Source organism: Haematobia irritans, chromosome 1 (assembly GCF_050003625.1).
Source record: "Haematobia irritans isolate KBUSLIRL chromosome 1, ASM5000362v1, whole genome shotgun sequence".
In the NCBI taxonomy this organism is placed as follows: Eukaryota; Metazoa; Arthropoda; class Insecta; order Diptera; family Muscidae; genus Haematobia; species Haematobia irritans.
The window spans coordinates 259,194,063-259,218,082 of NC_134397.1; the positions used below are offsets into that span (position 1 = coordinate 259,194,063).

The 24,020-nt window shown below is 32.1% G+C and overlaps 3 protein-coding genes across 4 annotated transcripts; all 3 read right to left on the bottom strand.

The window, feature by feature from the left end:
* Positions 1–4,657: 4,657 nt before the first annotated feature.
* Atg14 (autophagy related protein 14) lies at positions 4,658–8,737 on the bottom strand. The gene is made up of 4 exons (XM_075290732.1): positions 8,272–8,737; positions 6,841–7,644; positions 5,687–5,955; positions 4,658–5,615 (listed from the first exon to the last, which is right to left on the bottom strand). Exons 1-4 carry the CDS (start codon positions 8,562–8,564, stop codon positions 5,443–5,445), a joined length of 1,539 nt encoding a protein of 512 aa, XP_075146847.1. The 5' UTR covers positions 8,565–8,737; the 3' UTR covers positions 4,658–5,442.
* A 4,066-nt stretch (positions 8,738–12,803) lies between these two features.
* LOC142221177 (uncharacterized) lies at positions 12,804–13,999 on the bottom strand. Its single transcript, XM_075290762.1, has one exon. The coding sequence runs from the start codon at positions 13,858–13,860 to the stop codon at positions 12,925–12,927; it is 936 nt and encodes a 311-aa protein (XP_075146877.1). The 5' UTR covers positions 13,861–13,999; the 3' UTR covers positions 12,804–12,924.
* A 535-nt stretch (positions 14,000–14,534) lies between these two features.
* Pdhb (Pyruvate dehydrogenase E1 beta subunit) lies at positions 14,535–23,899 on the bottom strand. 2 transcript variants are annotated; one of them, XM_075290744.1, is made up of 5 exons: positions 23,519–23,899; positions 22,847–23,008; positions 17,302–17,713; positions 17,104–17,223; positions 14,535–14,977 (listed from the first exon to the last, which is right to left on the bottom strand). In XM_075290744.1, the coding sequence occupies exons 1-5, from the start codon at positions 23,708–23,710 to the stop codon at positions 14,790–14,792; spliced, it is 1,074 nt and encodes a 357-aa protein (XP_075146859.1). In that variant the 5' UTR covers positions 23,711–23,899; the 3' UTR covers positions 14,535–14,789. The 2 variants fall into 2 exon arrangements, with proteins under 2 accessions (XP_075146859.1, XP_075146866.1); XM_075290751.1 differs by lacking the exons at positions 14,535–14,977; positions 17,104–17,223; positions 17,302–17,713 and adding an exon at positions 17,868–18,532 and having other exon boundaries at positions 23,519–23,896.
* Positions 23,900–24,020: the final 121 nt, after the last annotated feature.

Genomic DNA, 24,020 nt, shown 5'->3' on the forward strand with positions numbered 1-24,020 from the left:
TGGATACGAATGAATATTCCATGATAAAAGATTACATTATAGTGAGAGAATAAAAAGTAACGAGTGTAAATACGGGTTCTGTTAGTAACAGATACGAGATACTATTACATAGAATAACAAGGTTACCATGTCCATTAACGACACTATAGTCTCCCAGGCTAAAAACGGATGTGGTCTGAAAAATGAGCTGGAGGCCTTCTTATGCGGCTCGATCTTCTTAGTGGTGTGGATACTCCACGTGTTTGTTGCTGTGAACTTGTAGCTGGTGTAAGTGGAACATTGGCAGGATTTGTCACACGACATTCAATTCGGACTTCCTCAACAACAGGCTTTGGTTTAGGCGGCAAGTCAAACGTTACGGTTTTAGTTGGCTTTTCCACGTTGGATTTGTAAATTTGGTTGATGTGGCGTTTGAGCTCATATCCATTGTCGAGTTTTATTTGGTAATGAAGATTTCCAAACTTTGCCTTTACACTTCCAAATTTCCATGAAGGTTTATTTTTATCGTACCACCGTACTTGCACCCTGTCTCCCAGGCTTAATTGGCGCACTTTAATAGGTGAAGGAGAAGATTTTAATTTATTCCATGGACGAATAGCGTCTAATTTAATTCGTAATTCTCTACCAAGGTATAATAAAGCTGGACTCTTACCATCTGCTAAAGGTGTTGCTCTGTAACGATAAACAATTTCTTGAACTTTTTCAAATATAGTGGCTTTATCATTCTCCATCGCTTTCAGTTTGTGTTTCAACGTTTGGACGTATCTTTCTGCAAGTCCATTAGTCGCCGGATGGCCAGGCGCAATGAATTTTTGGATAATACCATTCCGGCTACAAAAATCTTTGAATATTTTACTTGAAAATATTGTGGCGTTATCCGAAACCAAAATTTGGGGTAAACCATGAGTGGCGAAAATATTTTGTAAAAGAATTATAGTTTTTTCAGTGGTTGGAGCTTCTCTAATCACTCTTACTTCCGGCCATTTTGACTTAGCATCCACCAATACAAAAAAGTAATGATTTTGAAAAGGGCCAGCATAATCAATGTGCACCCTTTGAAAATTCTCACCTGGTTCTTCCCATTGATGTGTGATTACTTTGGCTGGATTCTTCTTCACTATTGCGCAATTTGGGCAAGATTTCACCAAATTTTCAATTTCGGCATCTATGCCTTTCCAAAAGCAAAACCTTCTGGCCAACTGTTTCATTTTGACTATGCCAGCATGCGTATGGTGAAGTTCGCTGAGAATAATTGAACGAAGATTGAGAGGTATTACAACACGATCGCCCCGGAATACAATTCCATCTTGCAGTGAATAACTTGGATCCACATTCTTTCCGCTCAGGAGGTTCTTCTTCAACTGTAAAAGTTCAGGGTCTCGATCCGTTTCTTTTGCTATGGTTGCGGCTGTCACCGTAGTAGAAGAAATTTGATTGATAGTTTGATCTTGGATGTTCTTCACTTCTTCATCCAAAAAGTGGTTGAATTTTGATGAACTTTCGATTGGTGCTCTCGACAGACAATCCGCGTTGGTATTGTGTTCACCTCTGCGATGCACTACTTTGTAATTAAAATTTTGAAGAAATGAAGCGTATCGAAGTAACCTTGATGACGTCATCGCTGGAGTTTTTGCATGTTGGTGAAAAATTCGAGACAGTGGACGATTGTCTGTTATGAGGGTAAATTCTCTCCCATGTAGATAATTGAAAAATTTGTCAACACCAAAAATTATTGCCAATGCTTCTCGATCGAGCTGACTATAGTTTTGTTCGGCTTTGGTTAAAGATCTGGAAATAAATGCGATGGGTCGCTCCTCCCCATTCACAATATGTGATAACACTGCAGCTATTCCAGTTGGACTGGCGTCACAGGCAAGAGTGAGAGGCAAGGATTCGTTGTACGGTACCAAAACCCTATCAGCAACGATTTCTTCCTTGACTTTCGTAAATGCATTTTCACACTGTGGTGTCCAATTGAATTTTCTTCCTTCTTCTAAAAGTTTTCGTAACGGCGTTGTTATTGTAGAGGCGTCAGGAATAAATTTTGAATAATAAGTGACCATTCCCAGAAAACGGCGTAATTCATTTACATTTTGAGGTTTTGGAAGTTCGACAATAGCTTTCACTTTGTTTGGGCATTTTGAAATTTTGTTGTAACTCACAATATATCCTAAGTATTTTAGTTTTGTTTTGAAATATTCACATTTATTTTTATTTACATGAAGATTATTCGCCTTTAGCCTCTCCAAACACTTGACCAATCGATTCTCACACTGCTCTAGTGATTCTCCATGTATTATAATATCGTCAAAGTAGGAAATAGTCCCCCCTAAACCTTGGAGGATTTGGTCTAAAATACGGTTGAACTCACTCGGAGCCGTTTTTATGCCAAAAGACAATCGATTCATACGGTATACACCTCTATGCGTTGAAATTGCTTGTATCACTTTGCTCTCGTCATCTACCTGGACATGTAAGTATGCTTTGTAGAGGTCTAGTTTGCAAAAATATTTTGAATTTTTGAGATTGTTGAAGATCTCGTCGATTCTTTTTATTGGATAATGTGCTGAAACTAGTTGTGGATTGACAGCTACCTTGTAGTCAACACATAGGCGAACGTTGCCATCTGGCTTTGGAATCACTACCAATGGTGACCCCCAATTACAGGTGTTTACCTTAGTGATGATGCCATCCCTTTCCAAGCTATCCAATTCTGCTTCTACCTTCTCACGCAGTGCGAAGGGCACCTGCCTTTCACGTACAAACACTGGTTTTGCACCTTCTTGCAGCTTTAAAGAGCATACTGCATCGGGAATACAGCCCACTCTTTCTTCAAAAATGTCGCTGAACTTTTCCATAATTTTGTCAATCGAATTTACCATATATTTTCCATTGCCATTGCCAGAACGTTCCAAGTCGATATCATTTAGATTTATGTTTAAGTGGCGAATCCACACTCGCCCTAACAATGCTGTGTGCTTTGATGAAACCACGTACAATTCCTCCTTTGATGTGTTGTTTTTATATTTTACATTCACGTCCACAACTCCAACAGGCTGGAACACATCGCCGGTATATGTTCTGAAAGAAATGTTTGTCTTCCTTAAAGGCATTTTCAGATGTAATTTGTCGAACTCGCTTTGTGGTATGAGCGTATACCCCGCTCCAGAATCAACTTCAAACACTTGATTTTTCCCTTCGATCGAAATAGTTGTATAGAATTTTTGTGTATCCACCGTTGATATTTGGCTTTGCTTTTGATAGATATCGATAACATTGTTTACACCATAAAAGTTATCGGTGGGGTATGTTCCATCATAAGAATTTTCTGAGTCGCTATCGATTGCATGTGTGGTTGAATGTTTGAGCTTTTGCTTAATACATACTCGCTGAACATGGCCAATCTTGCCACACGATTGACACTGTAGGCTGGCTTTTTTGATCCTGCAATCATTTGAAAGGTGATTAGTACGACCACAACGCAAACACATACCTTTTAATCCTAATTGATTATAATCGATTTTTACTGATGACTTTGATGATCTGCCACGGTCTTGACTACGATGTCTACTTCTTCCTCTTCGATTGCTGGTTTGTTTTTGTATGCGATTGATTTCTGCAGAAGATGATGATGTTGATGGACCATATGACATTGCTTTATTGTCCACTTTTGCGGCCTCTAATGCTGTAGCTTTTTCTACAATTTGTCTGAATGATGCATTAGGGGTTTGCAACAGTTGTTCACGAATATGGCCATCACGAATACCTCTAATAAACTGGGCTCGAAGAAAGATATCAGCAACTGATTTTTCACAAACACATACAAACCCACAGTCAGCTGAACGTTGTTGTAAAACAGAGACAAAATCTGATACGGATTGATTTTCATTTTGAAGTTCGCTCAGAAACTTGTGTTGTTCTACCAGAATATTTTTTCTCGGGCAGAAATGAGATTCTAATAGCTTAATAATTTCCTCATACTGCAATTCACTGACGTTTTTAGGTGCAGCTATGTTGGAAAGTACTGAATATGTTGGTGATCCAATGTATTGTAACAAAAGCTTTGCACAGGTACTTTTGTCATCAAAAACATTTTTGAGTTGAAAGTGAAGTTCCAATCGCTCTTTATACGTCTTGAAATTTTCTGTTTTTGGGTCGAAGACATCGAAATTAGTTATAACGTTAACGCTTGTGGTGGTGGCGGTTGCCGGTGTTGAAATTGTTGCCTGTTGATTTTTCATGGCTGTCGCCATAGTGTTGATAGCTTCCAATAATGCCGCTAATTGATTCGCATCCATTTTAGGTTATGGCAATTGAATTTATAAATTGATTAATTAAAGGAAAACTCTTATTCACAGTTTGATAAAATTGAGCTTTATCCTCGTCGCCAATTCTTTGTTGTGTATTGAAATTGAATATAACACGCGTCAAACAAGATTAACAATAATATCAATTATTCATTCAATAATGGCTACAATGGAAAGACGTTGCACAATTGAAGTATTGGATACGAATGAATATTCCATGATAAAAGATTACATTATAGTGAGAGAATAAAAAGTAACGAGTGTAAATACGGGTTCTGTTAGTAACAGATACGAGATACTATTACATAGAATAACAAGGTTACCATGTCCATTAACGACACTATAGAGTATTTTTTTTTATAAAATCTTTGATTTGTTTATTTAATTAAAATTAGAAATTCATTTATTTGCTAACAATATTGTTGTTCCGAGGATTTGTATGTGATTGGTTTTGCGTCTGCAATGATAGAACTTGTTATAGTCTATCTCACAATAGATTTCTCTCAAATATCATTTAAAATATGTACCATCTACATTTGAATAACGCAGAATAAATTTTACAATTTCATTTTTGTTTTTGTGATTATAGCTAATGAAAATACATCGTAAAATAGCTCTAAAACTAAATTTTGCACATGAATGAAGCGAAATGGCTTGCAAATTAATTAAAACCTTGGTGATTAAAATGGCAGAAAAATAAGAAATATTTCGATTCATGTACAAGTTTTTTTATATATATATGATAAAAATCTTTTATATATACAGGATATATTCTATTCTTTGTTATATATCATGGTAGCAGACGAAGAGTAGGGGAGAAAAAAATATTTTCTATGTTAGAGATTTTATAAATGAGACACACACACTTAAATGTTTACAAAAACAAGGAAAAAACTAACGATACATTAGAGCTGAAAAGAGCAATCGAAAAAAGTTACAACTTAATAAAATATGAATGATTGTGTTCCATGTTTATATACCACATTTTTGTTCTTTGTCATTCCGGGGGAGCCAAAAAAACAAAACATACATCACAGTCCATTTAACAAAAAAATCTCATTTTCATTTTTGTTACACATAAACAAATAAAATAATAAGCTTACATTGTATGTGAACTTTTTAACTCTAGGATTATCTATTTTCTCCAACGAAATATCGACGTTATACGATTGGCAGCCGATGTCATTAGACCCTCGGTAATGGTGGATTGTTGTTGTTGTTGGCCTATCATAGGTGTTATTAAATTGGGATCATGTTGAGTAGGCAAGTTGGGCACCGCTTCCCAATCTAATCGTAATGAATTTTCATCTATTAGCATAAAATGAGAATTAAAACTAGATTTTAAATTGTTCGCAGTTGAAATTTTCATTGCAATTTACCTTCTGATTCCGATTCCGTAGCTGTTTCAATATATGTCAATAATGAATCAATTGATTTCATGTGTGGTGCATTTCCCACCTCTTGAAATCCATAACGACCCAAATCGCTTTTTTCAGGATCAAGCAGAATAAGAAGATTTTCCAATGTGTGATTCTCTTTTAGGGTGCGTAGTTGAACTTGTTGTGTATAAGCCAAATACATGATATTTGAATTTAGCCTGGATACTTTTCGTTTAAATTGTTCCTCATTTAGTTTTCGGCAAAAGTCACTGAAAAAGTACATACAGAGGAAAAGGAAAATTTCAATTGGATTTAAAGGGAATTCTGTAACAAATGCACGAAAACACAAGTCGCCAAAAAACTAATTAGTGTCCATGTTCCCAAATCCACTTCCAGGTGAATGTGAATCAATTCCACGATTTTCGTGTCCTACAATCCACTTTCACCGGAATTTTCGTGAAATCAATTCACTTGCTAAAGTCTTGGTGAAAGTTGAATTATGTCCAAGATTGGTGTATTTCCGGTTAAAAAAAAAGTACTCAGGTAAAAAATTTGAAATGTTTTATATTTAATACATGAGTTTTATTAAAACTGCGTCATTTTTAACTAAAAAAAATAATAAATTATGTAAGTCTATTGATTCCACTTATTTTGATTTCCGCCTTAGTGAATTTTTTGGTGATTTGTGCAACCCAGCTGGTTACAGAAAAGTTTAAAAAAGAACTTGGATTTGACGTGAATAGTGGAAGTGGAATTGAAGTGGATATCGGAACATGGGTGTAGGTTTCTTAGATTTCGTGACCTACTTTGTTAGATATCGTACAAACATTTTTTTAATCAGATATACGGATGAAGTTGGAAACATTACACTGGCAAAGTAGCCAGTGTAATGTAGATGTTGATAGTCAAATGAAGATGTTGAATTCAATTGATTAAGAACTTATTTATGGATTACATAGTAGCAGATGATAGAGCTTGGAATTCTGAAGCTTTCTACCTATTTTCGGCTGCAAGGCCTCAAATTCAGATATATGGTCATAATTGGAGAAAAAAAAACAACATCCAAAAGGATTGAGGAAATATTTTCAAATATAAATCAATCAACCAATCTATTGCAAAAAAAATATATATACAAAGTTTTCAACATCACTTACCCATAAGCCAGTTTGTATGGCAATCTTATATCCAAATAAACGCTAATCAATTGTATTAATTGTGTTGTATAAGTTAGTGCGCCTACTATACGAAAAGCACTAACACGACTTGGTATTATTTCGTTTGCCGTTGTCTTTGGTACATCATCATTGTTGTCTTTCAACCAATCCAGGTACGCAGAATAGTCACCATTTGCCGGTAGAGATGGTGCAACGATACAATATTGCATTTCTTTAATACCACTGCCATGGAAAACCCATTTACCACGAATATAAGATGTATTTGTAGCATCTGCTAAAGCAGCAATTGTATCGGTATCATCTGATGGTGCATTGGATGTTTTGTGCTGTTGTGCAGCTGCAGCAGTTACGGGTCTCTGTTCATCTTTGAGTATTTCGTATATGGGGAAAATGTATTCGACCAATTGTCTAATTCTAAGTAATGTAACATCTTTTAAACTATCCAATTTTGAATGATGGCGTTTACGTAGGTTCTCTATTTTCTCTATACGATCCAATACATAATCCTCTAGCTCCTTTACTTTGATGGGATACTTTGGCAAAGTTTTTCTTTTATCCGAATTAGCCTTTGCTAATTCATTGCGTTGTTCTTGAAGCGTTTGTAGTTTTAATTTTTTCTTTGCTATCAATTTTTTCAGGAGGTCGACTTGCTCTTGATGCTTTTTGATTTCGAATATGACATTTTCGCTTGCTTTCTTATCCTTTATCAATTTCTCATAACGTTTGTTAAATTCGTGTAATTTCCCTTTTATTTGCATATATTGTGTCTGTTTTTGTAATAAACTGAAAATGAAAAAGTATTTAATAATAAAGAAATACTGACATGATAACGTTCAGAAGTCTAGAATATTTTAGCCGAAATAACATAAATTGCATACCAGAGTTTGTAAAATCGACTTTGCCATGTAAGTTGGCCTAAGGTTTAGCATATAAAGATAAGTACTATATTCTGTTTTCAAGCTGAGAACCATCATGTTTTCACGGTTACGTTTTTCAATCAATTAATTTATGATGTTTGGCAATCAATGCATTGGATCTTTTCCATTTTGACAAGACTTGATAAAAATGTAATCGTTCGTTTTCATATATATTTTTGTACTTGGTAATTTAGTGTTTTGCGGGAAAACACGAACATATTGCACATCTTAACATGCTAATATTATCACAATTCCTTAAAATTCAATTTGTTAATGGAAATTACTGTAGTATGAGAAGTAACAGTGTAGATTTCAGATTCATATATTTCAAGCTTATAGATTTTTAATAGAAATAAACCCACGTAAACTTACAATTCGTATGGAATTGGTTCCAAAGAACTATAGAGATAGAGATATAGAGTCAAATTTTCAAGAATAATTCTTCTATCTTTATTATCTTTGACAAGCGCACCAAGTTTTATCCATTACTCACCTTTCATCTGTATGGGATTTCCCTTTGCGTGTTATAGATCCCGATTTGACACATTCTCGGCAGTGAAATCGATATTGTTGCTTGAGACAAAGTAGACACTTCAATGATGGTGCATCTAAACTCGAACCATCTATCCCATTTCCACTACCACATCTCAGCTTCCCTTTTGAACGAATCTTTCTGTGTAATTTGCCTTTCAATAAATCGTCATCATCTTCATCGTTCGAAGCACTAGAGACTTGAAAGGCAAGACAAGGTGCCTTGGAACTTTCATCGCTGCTACTTGAAGCCATAACATAATTAAAAGATATTAGCTTATTTGTAATATTTCCAAGTTTCAAAAAGTTCTTATTTCTGAATGCTCTAGGTTTATGGAAAAACTCGGATGTGTTTTAAAAAATCTCTACGTATTTCTAATAAAGAAAAAACAACAACAAAATAATGTATAAAGAAAGGACTGTCAGTGTGCTTCTTCTTATTTTCAGTTATGATTCACATATGCTATTACGACAGCTGTTGTTAAAATAGTATTAAAACAGCGTTGCATTGTATTAGTATATGGGAAAATAATCATGGGTGCACAATGGGTCTCGCTTTAATAGGGCTGTTTTCTTTTAGCACTGGATACCTTAAGGCATAGAGATTATAATACATAAGGTCTGTTCGCGTACTTTTCCAGTAAAAAATATCCAGTAAAAACTAACAAGAGAGTAAGAGTGTATTTTACACTCTTTGCTTAAAATTGCTGAAAAGTACACGAACGGTATCCAGTAACTATTTGCACATTGAAAATTTCAGCTGCTAAAACATTGAAAACAAAAAATAAATCCTGTATATTTAACTTCCAATCGTAGTTGCCGAACATGTACATTGTATTGGTACTTTGTTTTTTATCATAAACCAGCTGACAAACTATGCTATGGTTTGCAAGATTTTACTGGGGGAAAAATCTCTAGCAAAAACTTGCAATTTCTCTATCTCATAACTGTCAAATGTAGTCTCTCTCCGGCTCTCTTTTGTTGGCGTTTTGGTATAAACGAACGACTTCCAGTAAAAATTTGTAATAATTATCAAAAATTATCGGGTTCTCGAACGGAGCTATAGATTAGCCATGGGTGTCAAACTATGTTTGACAGTTCAGAAGATTAAAAATAGACGAGAAAAATAAGAGCACGTTTTCCTTTCGTTTTCCTTTTTGTAGTTTGCCAATATTACACATCATGGTGCATCATAAGATGCACCAGAGGATTTATGAATAAATTGATATATTAAAAGATCATATTTGACCAAAAAATTTTGACCAAAACGGCGAATATGCGAAATTTAATTTTGAGCAGCGTTGCTCTGCGAACAACACAAAAGCAAATGCGCGAAAATTAATGTTTGGGACTGACTCTTTATGAAAAAATCAAAACGAAATGTCAGAAAATTAATTTTTGGAACTGACACTTTTTTTAAGAGAATAGTGGATCATCTATGTATTATAATGTCTATGTCTAAAGGTAGAATTACATACCATGAAAAGTTGAAATTTCTCTTTGAAATCAAAAGCTCGAATAGTCTGCCCTTCCATCAATACACGGATTGACGCATGGTGTGTAATTCAACCTTTAACCCTGCCAGCATTTCAAAGTTCTATTTCATCATCATCGCTACCACAGACTCGTAAGTGACACTGCAACAATCGCCAACTGTGATAGTATTTTGCCATCACTATTCGCATGAAAGTATTTTGCCATCACTATTGTTACAAGAGCCATTTTATATTTTGTGAAACACCAAGCGCAACTAGCTTCTTATAATTTATTTAAATAAAAAAGATAATGAAGTGCTGTAAATATAGTTATTTCGCTTAAAATTGTGAAAGGTATATTAGTGAACAATTTTTGACTTTCCAAATGGAATAAAGTGATAGTTTTTCAAATATTTTTCCAGACACGCTGCCTCCATTGGGAATAAAAGCACTGGCTGATAGACGCTACAACATGTAACTTGCAACTTGTAACTCAACATCAATCTTTTATTAATGCATAAAAATATGTTTAATGTGATGTGATAGTCGTATAAATGTTATATTTATGAGAATTTATAAATGTTTAACAAAATTAATAAACAATCGTGTTTTACTTGACCACAACGATTCTTTTACAACTATCTTAAAATTCACTTTCTCTGATTGTTTGAGGGGCTCTTATTGGCGTCCTTCTAAATGTATCCAGAAGGGCACCTAATAATTGCACTCATGCGATACTTTTTTGTAGTAACTTGGCGTGGTACAACTTCTCAATAGTGACGGCGCTTTTCCGAGGAGTTTTGGATATCGTATACGACTGTTTTCGACGTAGTGGGGATTCTTAGAAGCGTCCCCAAATTCAAAAAATGTTGGCAGGGAAGCAGTCACGGACTAAAAGAAAACAGAGTACTCGTTTATCCCGGACATCTCCAAAAATATGCAACACTGTCATCAGCTGTTTAAAAACAATCACAGAAAACAAGTGAAATCTTACATTTTTAATGTATGAAATTCTCAAATAGTAACAAATATTTATTGCTGCTGTTATTTATGACACTGCACCACTTTAAATTTCATGTTTTTCGATAAATTAGTCACAATAAAGTGCTATTGTGAATCGATGAAGCGTCACTTTATCAAAACACAATCTGGCAAGATCGGCGCGACTTGCACTGATGAGATGTTCTGGATAGAACACCTGTGTAACGATGCACAGTGGTTCCAAAACGCTTTTTTTGGAAATAATTCTGCAACTTTTGAATAGATAAAGATATGAACATAATCTGTGTGTGAAAGCTGAGGTGTTTTCCTCTAAGTTTGCGGGTCTCTAGTGGGTCCACTGGTAGGCGTTGAAAGTTGGTCACATCGGAGGCATGCAGTTTTGTTTTAGCTGACAACTCCGCAATTTGGAACCGATTTCGATGATATTTTTCTCTGCTGGGTAGAACTTGTAAAGTATGTGCAATTATCTTTTACCGTTAGCAAGATGTGGGCCCGAAAAATTATTTTGTTTTGCAAAATTTTGACAAAGTGGGGTCAGTATTTTGAACCTAGAAGCTCCGTTTTTGAGTGGACTCGTAATTTTTCTTCTTAATTGTATTCCCTACAAAATTCTACGAATTCTAGAAGAAAAAAATGTGTACCCATGTGCTTTAGATTAAAAGTTCTAAAGTGCACAAATTAGAATTTCAAAAACTATCCAATTTTGACCTTTTTTGGAAAAAGGCACATACATTCTTTCTGTCGTAACAGTTTTTTTATATGCCAATCTTTTTTTATTTGATTCTTATGGAACACCAAATAAGGATACGTTTTAACTCAGATATGCCGACCGTACTACATGTAGTACACCAGGTTTCTGCGTTTACAGTGCTTTACATTTTCTAATCTACTTGTTGGTGTGCTACAGAATATAACGGCCCGTCGGCATATATGGGTTAAGCTTTTATCGGCCATTTGGGTCAAGTAGTATATGAGTTCTTCTCTTCAGCAATTTTTCAAAAAGAAAAAATTGTGTTTTCAAAAATTATCATTTGGCAAAGCACCGATTGCTAAGCCGATCCAAAAAGCCCTATGTGTCCACTAACTAACTGTAAAAGGTTTCTACATCCTACTAGTAAACAGCTGAGAAATATGTAAATTACAAAAAATAACGTTTCAACATATGTCCCCAGTTTGGGCATTTTTGATACCAGTTTTGGGGATAGTATAAATAAAATCATAGTGATTTCACGATTAGATCAAAAGATATTAAGGTTTCAATTCATATTTTTAACTTCCAAAAAATCGGAATTTTTGAAAAAAAAAAAATTGTTCCGTGTCCCAAAATTTTTCGTATTTTTTGTTCTTTTCAATAGAATAGAAATAACTAAAAAACTTCAAAGTATTGTATTTGTTGTCCTTTCCAATTGCATAGAAATAAAGCTCTCTCAAATACCTTTCCAACGATGTGTTATATTTAGACGCCTGCTTAGCGAAATGCGTCAAAAAACTGGCACTAAACGTCACTAACTCGGGTAAAATAATGCATTTCTGCAAATGTACCTTTATATGGGGGCTATACCTAAATCTGAACCGATTTAAATCAAACTCGGCACACTTGATGATACTATCAAATATACTGCTGAGCCGATCCTTGTGCAAAATTTGAAGCAAATGAGAGAACAATCTGGCTTCTGGAGCCATATAAGTACATATCGGGCGTAAGATATATATCGGGGCTATATCTAAATCTGAACCGATTTCAACCAAACTCGGCATGCGTAGCTAGAATGTTCATTATGCTACCTGTGCAAGAAAATCTGAAGTACCGGAAGTACGACCGTGATCACACCACTTAACGATCTTTATGACAGATTTAAATCGTATTAGTTCTTCGCTAAAATATATATCCTTGGAACGCACTTGAAAGAATGAGTGATATCCAGGACAACAATCTTCGTCTTTTCCCCCTTCCACGTAATAAACTATATATTAGAGTTTGAAGGAAGTTCCTTTTCGTATATTAATCAAAACATCCTTATGAAAATTATAAATTTCATTTATTTTAATTAGTTTTATTTTAACTTTAACAACATAAATACAAAAAATGCAAATATCTGGATTCTTTACTTGTTGACAACATATACATACATAAATATTTATTCATTGTTCGATGTTATTTGAAGATCATTTATATCGTCCAGTAGATTACTATCATCATTATTTCTCTCGTCATTGTAGTTTGATGATTTTCCATTTCCAGAAATTATTTTTACTTGGGTATTTCGAATGCCAAAGCTAAGCTTATTGTTAACTTTTTTCAAAGCTTCGACACTTTCTTCAGTTATTTGTATTATGTAGCACATATTGTTGTTATCGTTCTTGGAGGTGTCTTTGCGTATAATGTACCAATCATCTATGGGTATTAAAGGATTATGAAGTTTAAGACACATTAGAAGTCTTTTGTTAGTGAGCGAAGATATTTTTGGCAACCATATTCGAGCACATGGTCTTCGCGGTACATCTTTCGCTGGTATTAGTTTAAGTTTCAATCCCTCCCAAGAATTACAAATTTTATTTACACAGTCGATTATAAATATTTTGGAAAAATTATCCATACACTTTATGAGTCTGCAACCTCGGAACAATTTCGATGAATCGTAACATGGTATTGGACCGTCGGTATTATTGAGAATATAATCAATTACTAGTGATGAGAGTTTACATTCAATTTCCTGCCAGAGTGCTGTGACGATTTTATTTTTACTAAAATCTTCATTAACTAAAGCCAATGAAAAATCATCATTTTCCGAGATTACAATATTATTTGGCCTGGTTAATGTAGGACCTGCTGGTTGATCGTTTGCAGTGTTTCTTTTACTGTTGATATAACTCTCATATTCTTCCACTATTTTATGACATTGAATTTCACCATTATAGTCATGATCATTTATTTTGCCATATTCTTTATTTTTTTCAATTTTCTGGAGTATATAACAAGCTCTACGATATTTTCTTTTCAAAGTTTTAAATGTTTGTGTCATTCCGGGTGAGTTGGTGTTGTTTATATTTTTTGTGTTATTTGAATTGTTCATCTGATTCTTACGATTGTACAACTGCCATAGAGTAGATACAATCTGCGTTTTTAAATGGGCTTTTAAAGGGTCGACCACAGCTTGCCCTTACCGTGGTAAGGCTCTCCATTACGATCTGATATGGCCCGGTATCAGAAAGGTTCCGTTAGAAGACAGATCGGTTACCCCTGACTGCCAACCATTCAATGGACACGGATCACATAACATCCTGGATTAGGGGGATTCGTATTTAATTAACACTACAAATCTATTCGTTGTTCATATTTCGGATATATTAGGACTAAACTACACATAAAGCAAGCACGTTTTTTTAAGGTCGTTCATTCATTTAGTTTGCAATTTTTATTTCAATTATTACGTCTTTTATTATTTAAAAAAGCCCCTTTGTTTTTTAATACAATCAAAAATTAAGGGAAACAAACCTTCTTGATTTAAATCAATCTCGTATGTACATAAAGAAATGAATGACTATTTATCATAAACTCACTGGTAGGTAGTATCTTCGAGATATTTTGCAAGGCAACCAATTTAGATTCATGTTAGAGATTTTTACATTTTTGTGTCGGCAACTTTTCTTGCAAATCATTTCGTTATACTTCTTATAAATGCTGCCCTGCTTGCTATAATTGTAGCATTTAACAAAACGTAATAAATTACTTTTAGAACTAAAAATATTAAATGGAAAATCATACCACATATATTAGATATATAGACGATATTTCCAAAGAGGGTCTTTTCTATAGTAAATAAATAGCTAGTTTTTCGTTTTTTTTTTTTTTGTTTCAATGACTTGAAGATTTCACTATATGTTATCTTGTTTCTTTTTTCTTTCCAAAAATGGTGATGTTATCTTTTTTTTAATTTATTTTCTATTGAATGGAGTGGTTTTATGGTTTAAAAGTTGTGGTTGGTGGAGGTAGTTGCAGTTTTTACTTTTTGCCACCTAAAACTTTGTTGACTGCGTCAACGACATCCTTGGGTTGTGGCAGTGCATTTGCTTCCAATGTTTTGGCATATGGCATGGGTACATCAACTCCTGTAACGCGCCAGGCGGGAGCATCTAAATGGAAGAAAGTTTCGTCCTCCATAACACGAGCACAAATTTCGGAACCAACACCTAGAATGAAAAGTATATATATTCCAATGGAAATTTGATTAATCAATATATTTATGTAATATAGGGGTTGTAGTGAGAATCAAAAAGTCGATTATTCTAATATAAGATGTTTGACCGAGTCGACTTGGATTTTATTCAAATAGAAGTCGTCAGTTCGACTGAAGAACTCTACAATTATTGAAAAGTAAACTTTTGAAGTCGACCTTTTTATTAGTTGTCAGCACGAAAAATCTAGATCCCATTACTCTTCAATTCAATATCGAATTTTTAGTTAAAAGTAAATTGATCGATTTTGGTTACTGTCGACTGGTAGATAACATCGCTATTTCAATAGTCACTACTACTCTTGCGGCTGGGGAGCCAATTAAATTGGTTTCTTCTTAGTTTAAGATATTAACTTGTTTACATTATATCGATGGCTCAGTATTTTTGTTATGATGTAATATATTTTTATAGGCCTCTATTGGCTTTGTATTACAGAATTTTTGAATAAATAATAATAAATAATAATAATAACATAAAAGTTCGATTAGTCGATTCCATTTCCAAAATTTGCAAAAAGGCTTAGTTGAAATTGAAATTTACCCAATATGGACCTCCGACTTTGTTCACAAAAAAAAAACTTATATCAAATTTTTGTCTGTGACCAATTTTTGAAATTTTTATTCGATATACGAACTTTATATTCTAAATACTAATAATTATTTGTTGTTTATTCCTACAATAAAATAAGTCGCCATCTTGATTGTTGTAAAACATTGACTCAAGCTTCGGTGATAATCTTTAACTTTATAATGACTTGGCATATTGTGCTGTCTGGTTTTATTTACTTATAATTTAAAGGGTTTGATGAGTGGGAATGGATGTTAGTTGAGTTAACACCTAAAAATTTTTGCTAGAATAGTAGTTTTATGGTGTTGTTTTATATTCATTTTTTATTGGTTCTAGATTTTATTTTTTTTAATTAATATTTTTTTATTATTTTTTTTAAATATTACTAATGTTTTTGTTAATTGATTTAATTATGTTGCATTTGTTTGTTTCAAATTCTGTTAGTCAGTTATTAATACTAATTATGTTTTTTTTTCTTGATTTTAAACTCGTTTAAGCTCCTTATTTATTAACACACTTCTTTATATGAATTATGGACCTGGTTTTGAATAGTGGCCTAGGCCCATTGTAGTACCACAGATTACGTTTTTCCCTTTTATCAATGAGCGCTGCCCTATTTTATTTATTTATCCACAAAATACATAAGCCTCAAGGCCAAAAAAGTATTACATAACAAAACAAAATGCCTGAATTATAGAAAATAATTAAATTCAAAACCTTAACAATAGATTATCTGAATTACTAAATCTTTTACTTAACCAAGTATATTTGGCTCCCCGGCCGTTACAAATACATAAAAAATAACAATAATTAAGTTATACCCAATTATCCATGTTAAAGCAACACACAAGTAGAAGGCCATTCATTATTACCGGAAAAATGCTCCAAGAGCTTAAGCCTAAAAGCATTATTAGAGGGCGAACATGTTTGTAACTCGATAGGCAAATAATTCCAACATCGTGCAACTCGAATTGGAAAACATCTATCAAGGGTACTACACCTACTCAGAGGAATATCAGACCGAAACAAAAGAAAACGCGTTACACAGTGGAAACAAGTGAAGGACCTTAGTAAAGGACCTTATTTTTATAGCAAAGTCCAAACGGCGAAACATGATGTTTGAAACAACTAAGACAAGTTTTGGAACATTAAGAAATAGTAACAATTTTAAATCTTTGAAAAAAAAACAGCGATTAAAGTAATAAGACTTTGTATATGAGCGGGCAATCAATATGATAAAGATTTAAATCTGGGAATTAGTAGCCTTTCAACCCAATTATGTTAATGTGATAAGAGCCTAAGACCCTATAGCTTCAGAGTTCGATAAGCTATCACCTGATTTTCACAAATATGGCAATCCTATGATTTAGTAAAAAAAATAGTTAAATCCTGGCATGAGGTATTATTTGACAACATCTATCAAATAGCGTAAGTCTTTATGTAGGAGGACTTTTTGAGGGATTTCTCGATTGGGTGATTTTACTAAATTTAAATATTATGTCATTGACACTTACCGCTTTGTGGCCATCCTTGTTCCACTGTAACCAAGTGATGTGTCTTCTTAACGGAAGCGAAGATTGTATCCATATCCAATGGGCGGATTGAACGTAGATTAATAACTTCAGCCTCAATACCTTTAATCAAAAAAAAAAAAAAAAACACAAGTCTTCTCTTCGTATGTATACCACCTAAGAAAAATGTTTAATATTTACCTTTCTTTGCCAATTCAGCGGCAGCTAAGAGGCAGGTTTCAACGGCACGTGAATGAGCCACAAGTGTCACATGTTTGCCAGCTTTCATGATTTTTGCTTTGCCAATAGGCACAACAAAATCTTTGTCTAAAATTTTAGCATCTACTGGATATGCATTGCCATAGACAACTTCATTTTCCAAAAATACAATTGGATCGGGATCACGGATGGCAGCTTTCAGAAGACCTCTTGCATCTTCTGAATCATAGGGCGACAATACCTTAAGGCCAGGACAATGGGCATACCAGGCGGCAAAACATTGTGAATGTTGGGCTCCTACACCAAGTGCAGCACCATTGGGACCACGGAAAACAATGGGTACATTAACAGCACCAGCAGACATGTAGAATGTTTTTGCAGCAGAATTGATGACCTTTAGAGAAAATTAAATGGTTTATGCTATATACATTGATACCCCATACTTAGCAAAGGATATTTCAAACTCTCTCAAGAACTCAGGAAATGCCAACACATATTGTTTATTCGTTTTTTTGCTTTTGTTTTTCATGTAGCACAAATTCATTGAATTCAAATGCTAACAAATTTGTTTTATTCAAATTAATATTGACACACTTAACTCTATTGCAAATCATAAGTAGAACATTCCTTAAATTCATTTCAATCCTAGTTTCTCTTTAATAATAAATGCAGGTAAACGACGTCCCTTCCAATGGCGAGGCAGAGGTGTTTCTTTGGATTTTTGTATTTTATCAGCCACATACTTAGCTGCATTGAAAGCTTCCGCATCTTTAACTTGTGCTATGAGCTTAGCTTGGAATGCCTTTTCCTTGCGCATTTCACGACGTTGCCTCACCTTAGCCCATTCGAATTTCATCTTACGACGCAATTTCTTTAGCTTATGTTTCTTCATTTTGCGACGTCTTATCACAATCATACGTGCAGCTTCCATTTTATCAATTTTTGTGTCTGTGGGGGCTTTAATTTCATTCGCCTCATTTGAAATATCACCAATTTCATCTAACCATTTTGATTTTGTGGGATCTCCAATTTGTGGTAGTTTAGGCATTAGGTCACCTAATGGTAATCTATTCAATTGTGGTTGTACAACTGCATATATAGGTATGGTATTATATAGGTTGCTTCGATTGAATCCGGATTGTGTATGCATATGACGCTGCATTATGGATCCCATCATGGACGAGGACATTTGAGATGATTTCAATAGGGAAGCCTGTTTTGTATAATCGGATAATATGGGTCATTTTAAAATTTGAAGTGAAAATGTTTCTTAATGTTGTTTTAGCAAAGGGAATAGGACACTTTGTTGTTCAAAGATGTTTAGGAAAAGTTTAAAATTGTAATGATTTTAAACTGTACATGGGAGTTGTATGAAAACAAATCTACTTATTCTAAAAAAAATTTAACCCATATTATCCCATTACCATTTGTTGTATATTTTTTTAAATGCTCTAAACTGAATGTGCAAATAATCTTTGCAAAACATTTACAATATTGTTGGTATTTCCCGGTCTTGATTTATTGAGATAATAAAGCTTTAGCCAATTGTAAGAATTATATTTTATTTATAAGTACATTATATTTAGATACTAGTTTCGAGATAATATGAGTTAAAGTTATATTAAATAAAACTTATAGGTAGTGAAATTTGTTTAAAAATAAAAACAAACTGCAGTAATATAAATATGCTTATCGATCGACATAAAAATTTTCATTAAACAATGTATTCCTTTTTTGGATTAATTTAATCATTTTGAAATATAAAGACTCAGAATGGTAACCAGCATTGTTGAGAAGCGATAAACCACAACTGAGAATCTTTTTGGTGTTCAGCGAGAACTGGGACTGAATCTATGGTGGATAATGCTATTGCACTATTGCGGCTCCCAAGGCAAAGAAAAAATATCTTTGTCTTCAATCATGAAATTGATGCAATTAATTTTAATTAAAATGTCTTCAATCACAGAAATGATAGTATCAATCGTCAAAGTTAATTAAAAATTTAATTGATGCAATTAGCTTTTGTGATTGATTTCTTGAATCTAAATAAAAAATTTTGTCAACATTTTATTTCTATAGAAGATTTTGTCAAAATTATATTTCTATAGAAGATCTTGTCAAAATTATATTTCTATAGAAAATTTTGTCAAAAATTTATTTTTATAGAAAATTTTGTCAAAATTTAATTTCTATACAAAATTTTGTCAAAATTTAATTTCTATAGAAAATTTTGTAAAGATTTTATTTCTATAGAAAAATTTGTCAAAATTTTATATCTATAGAAAATTTTGTCAAAATTTTATTTCTATAGAAAATTTTGTCAAAATTCATTTCTATAGAAGATCTTGTCAAAATTATATTTCTATAGAAAATTTTGTCAAACATTTATTTCTATAGAAAATTTTGTCAAAAATTTATTTCTATAGAAAATTTTGTCAAAATTTTATTTCTATAGAAAATTTGTCAAAAATTTATTTCTATAGAAAATTTTGTGAAATTTAATTTATATAGAAAATTTTGTCAAAATTTTATTTCTATAGAAAATTTGTCAAAAATTTATTTCTATAGAAAATTTTGTGAAATTTAATTTATATAGAAAATTTTGTCAAAATTTAATTTCTATAGAAAATTTTGTCAAAAATTTATTTCTATAGAAAATTTTGTCAAAAATTTATTTTTATAGAAAATTTTGTCAAAATTTAATTTCTATACAAAATTTTGTCAAAATTTAATTTCTATAGAAAATTTTGTAAAGATTTTATTTCTATAGAAAAATTTGTCAAAATTTTATATCTATAGAAAATTTTGTCAAAATTTTATTTCTATAGAAAATTTTGTCAAAATTCATTTCTATAGAAGATCTTGTCAAAATTATATTTCTATAGAAAATTTTGTCAAACATTTATTTCTATAGAAAATTTTGTCAAAAATTTATTTCTATAGAAAATTTTGTCAAAATTTTATTTCTATAGAAAATTTGTCAAAAATTTATTTCTATAGAAAATTTTGTGAAATTTAATTTATATAGAAAATTTTGTCAAAATTTAATTTCTATAGAAAATTTTGTCAAAAATTTATTTCTATAGAAAATTTTGTCAAGATTTTATTTCTATAGAAAAATTTGTCAAAATTTTATTTCTATAGAAAATTTTGTCAAAATTTTATTTCTATAGAAAATTTTGTCAAAATTTTATTTCTATAGAAAATTTTGTCAAAATTTTACTTCTATAGAAAATTTTGTCAAAATTTTATTTCTATAGAAAATTTTGTCAAAATTTTATTTCTATAGGAAATTTTGTCAAAATTATATTTCTTAGAAGATCTTGTCAAAATTATATTTCTATAGAAGATCTTGTCAAAATTTTATTTCTATAGAAAATTTTGTCAAAATTTTGTCAAAATTTTATTTCTATAGAAAATTTTGTCAAAATTTTACTTCTATAGAAAATTTTGTCAAAATTTTATTTCTATAGAAAATTTTGTCAAAATTTTATTTCTATAGAAAATTTTGTCAAAATTTTATTTCTATAGAAAATTTTGTCAAAATTTTATTTCTATAGAAAATTTTGTCAAAATTTTATTTCTATAGAAAATTTTGTCAAAATTTTATTTCTATAGAAAATTTTGTCAAAATTTTATTTCTATAGAAAATTTTGTCAAAATTTTACTTCTATAGAAAATTTTGTCAAAATTTTATTTCTATAGAAAATTTTGTCAAAATTTTATTTCTATAGAAAATTTTGTCAAAATTTTATTTCTATTTTATTTCTAAAATTTTGTCAAAATTTTATTTCTATAGAAAATTTTGTCAAAATTTTATTTCTATAGAAAATTTTGTCAAAATTATATTTCTTAGAAGATCTTGTCAAAATTATATTTCTATAGAAGATCTTGTAAAAATTATATTTCTATAGAAAATTTTGTCAAAATTTTATTTCTATAGAAAATTTTGTCAAAATTTTATTTCTATAGAAAATTTTGTCAAAATTTTATTTCTATAGGAAATTTTGTCAACATTTTATTTCTATAGAAAATTTTGTCAAAATTATATTTCTTAGAAGATCTTGTCAAAATTATATTTCTATAGAAGATCTTGTAAAAATTATATTTCTATAGAAAATTTTGTCAAAATTTTATTTCTATAGAAAATTTTGTCAAAATTTTATTTCTATAGAAAATTTTGTCAAAATTTTATTTCTATAGAAAATTTTGTCCAAATTTTATTTCTATAGGAAATTTTGTCAAAATTTTATTTCTGTAGAAAATTTTGTTCCAAATTTTTTTGAATGGAAAAGTTTGTACTACGGACTTATTATTTATATACGCAAACTACATGTCAAATGACTAGTAATTTTTGAACATTGCCAGTTATTGTTGTTCAACACATGCATTTTTAGTGTGTGTTAAAAATTTGGACCTTCCCAGCGAAATCAAATTGTTCTGCCACTAATTAGAAGATAAGTAATTTCGAGGCAGAAGTTACTGTCTCCCATGTATTTGAAAGAAATCTTTTTTTTCTGACTCGACGAGTGAAATTACCATGGTATTTTGGATCACCTAGAGGAAGGTTATCCAACTTCACGTTAGTGGTCTTTAGTGTGGGTTAAATAAGGTAAAATTAAATTACAGATCGCCCTCAAAATTGGCACATGCTAATACTTAGCAATATCATTAAATTTTTCAATTTTTAATTAAACCTGTAGCTGAATAATATAGACCTAGCAGTCTTGAGTACGGTTCATACAAGGTATGGTTCATACCTTGTATGAACCGTATACCTTGTATGAACCATAAAAGAATATGGAAGGAGAATTGGGATCTTCTATAACCGTTAAACCTCATACACATTACACTTTCAAAATCCACTTTAACTAGATTTCAAATGCCATTTGCCTTATAAAAAAGGGATTTCAATTCCACTTTTAATAAATTTGGAGCTTAATGTGAATGGGCTATAACAGTTGCTACAACCCCACATCCTTCTTTCAATTTAAAATCGATTTCGCACTAAAATTGATTAGTCGAATTTAGTTGAAATCAAATATCGATTTTCCACAACTCAGAAGTCGCGTTTGAAGATTCTATTTTTCCCAAAGGTATTTAGGTGCAACAACCTGTTCTTTTTTAAAATGAAAAGTTACGTTGGATAATTTTAATATAGATGTTTAAATTGTAACTGAATTAATGTTCAGTTGTACAAACACTGGTTTGTAGGAAACCACACAATATACTTTTTCTATACATCTTTGAAGCCTTGAACTACATTTAAAAAAATCTTGAGAAGTAACTGGATGTAGAGGAAATATAAGCAATTTGAAAAAAAGAAAAATATATCTCCTATATTTCACTTAATATAACCTAGTGCATGAATTATTTGTAGAAGGAAAAGGATTGAATTTGATAATGCTTTCAAAATGTAAGGAATATGAACAAATAATTTAACTGTCTCTCTCAAAGCATATTGTTCATTGAACATAATACAAAATTTACGAAAACATTCTACTTAAAATGAAGAAAATATACTTACATGATCAATGGCTTGCATGGAGAAATTGAATGTCATGAATTCACAGACGGGACGGAGACCAGCCATAGCGGCACCAACGGCAATACCGGCAAACCCCATTTCTGTAATAGGAGTATCAATAACACGTTTATCACCATACTTCTTCCACAAGCCACGGGAAATCTGTAACAATAAGAAAATAAAAAACATTAATCACATCTCCTAGTAAAAGTACACAAAATATAGTGATTAATGTGTGACGTCACAAATCACACAACCTCTATTTTGTTAATATTTACCACGCTACTGTATGGTATATTGTAAACGCGAACGACCTTAGAAATCATTATTCGCAAAATAATTCCCCCCCACAATCGACCACCCACCACATCTATTGGAAATAAACAGATCTCTGTGATTTTGTTCTATTATCACATGGGTTATGGTTATGGAATTATGATACGATAACGTTTCTCTATCAAGGTGGTCATTATTGTCCGGCAGATGAATAGTCATATTGCCGCCCGCCCCAATTGCTAAAAACAATAACAACAAATCAAGAAAACCCATACGAATGCATTTATCATTGACATGACATATGTTTGTTTGCTTTAACCATCTATTCCTAACCCGCAAGCATTTACGTAATCGATGAAGAAAAAAAGATATTGAAAAGGAGAACATGGCAATCACCTTGTATGCACCATCGTATTGGGCCACCTCTTCACCCAAGATGAAGACACGTTCATCACGTGCCATTTCTTCGTCCAAGGCACTGTTAAGGGCATCTCGAACGGTCATTGTTTGTGCGGCTAATGCTCTATTCGAGGTGGCGAATCCACGACGGGCTACGCTCGAAAAAATCATTTTCATTGGCTTCATCATTTTGTCACTTGTTTATAAGCTCGATCGAACTGTAGAAACTTCAGTTAGAAGAAGCAATTTAGATTTATGTTATTGTTTAATTAATCGAAACTTCGGATTGTATAATTTTCTTTGGAATTGCCGAATATTAGATTCGCCCCACCACTTTTACTTTTTCGCAAATTTTCACCGTATCCGCCGTCGTCTCGTCTATCTTTCACTGTTCATCCAGAAGTCAATGAAGTAGTGAATGTCAGTTTGTTACGTCAGTAGTCGATAATCGATTATTCAAATTCAAAATGTGGAATTCTCATGGGCCGTTCACATAAAG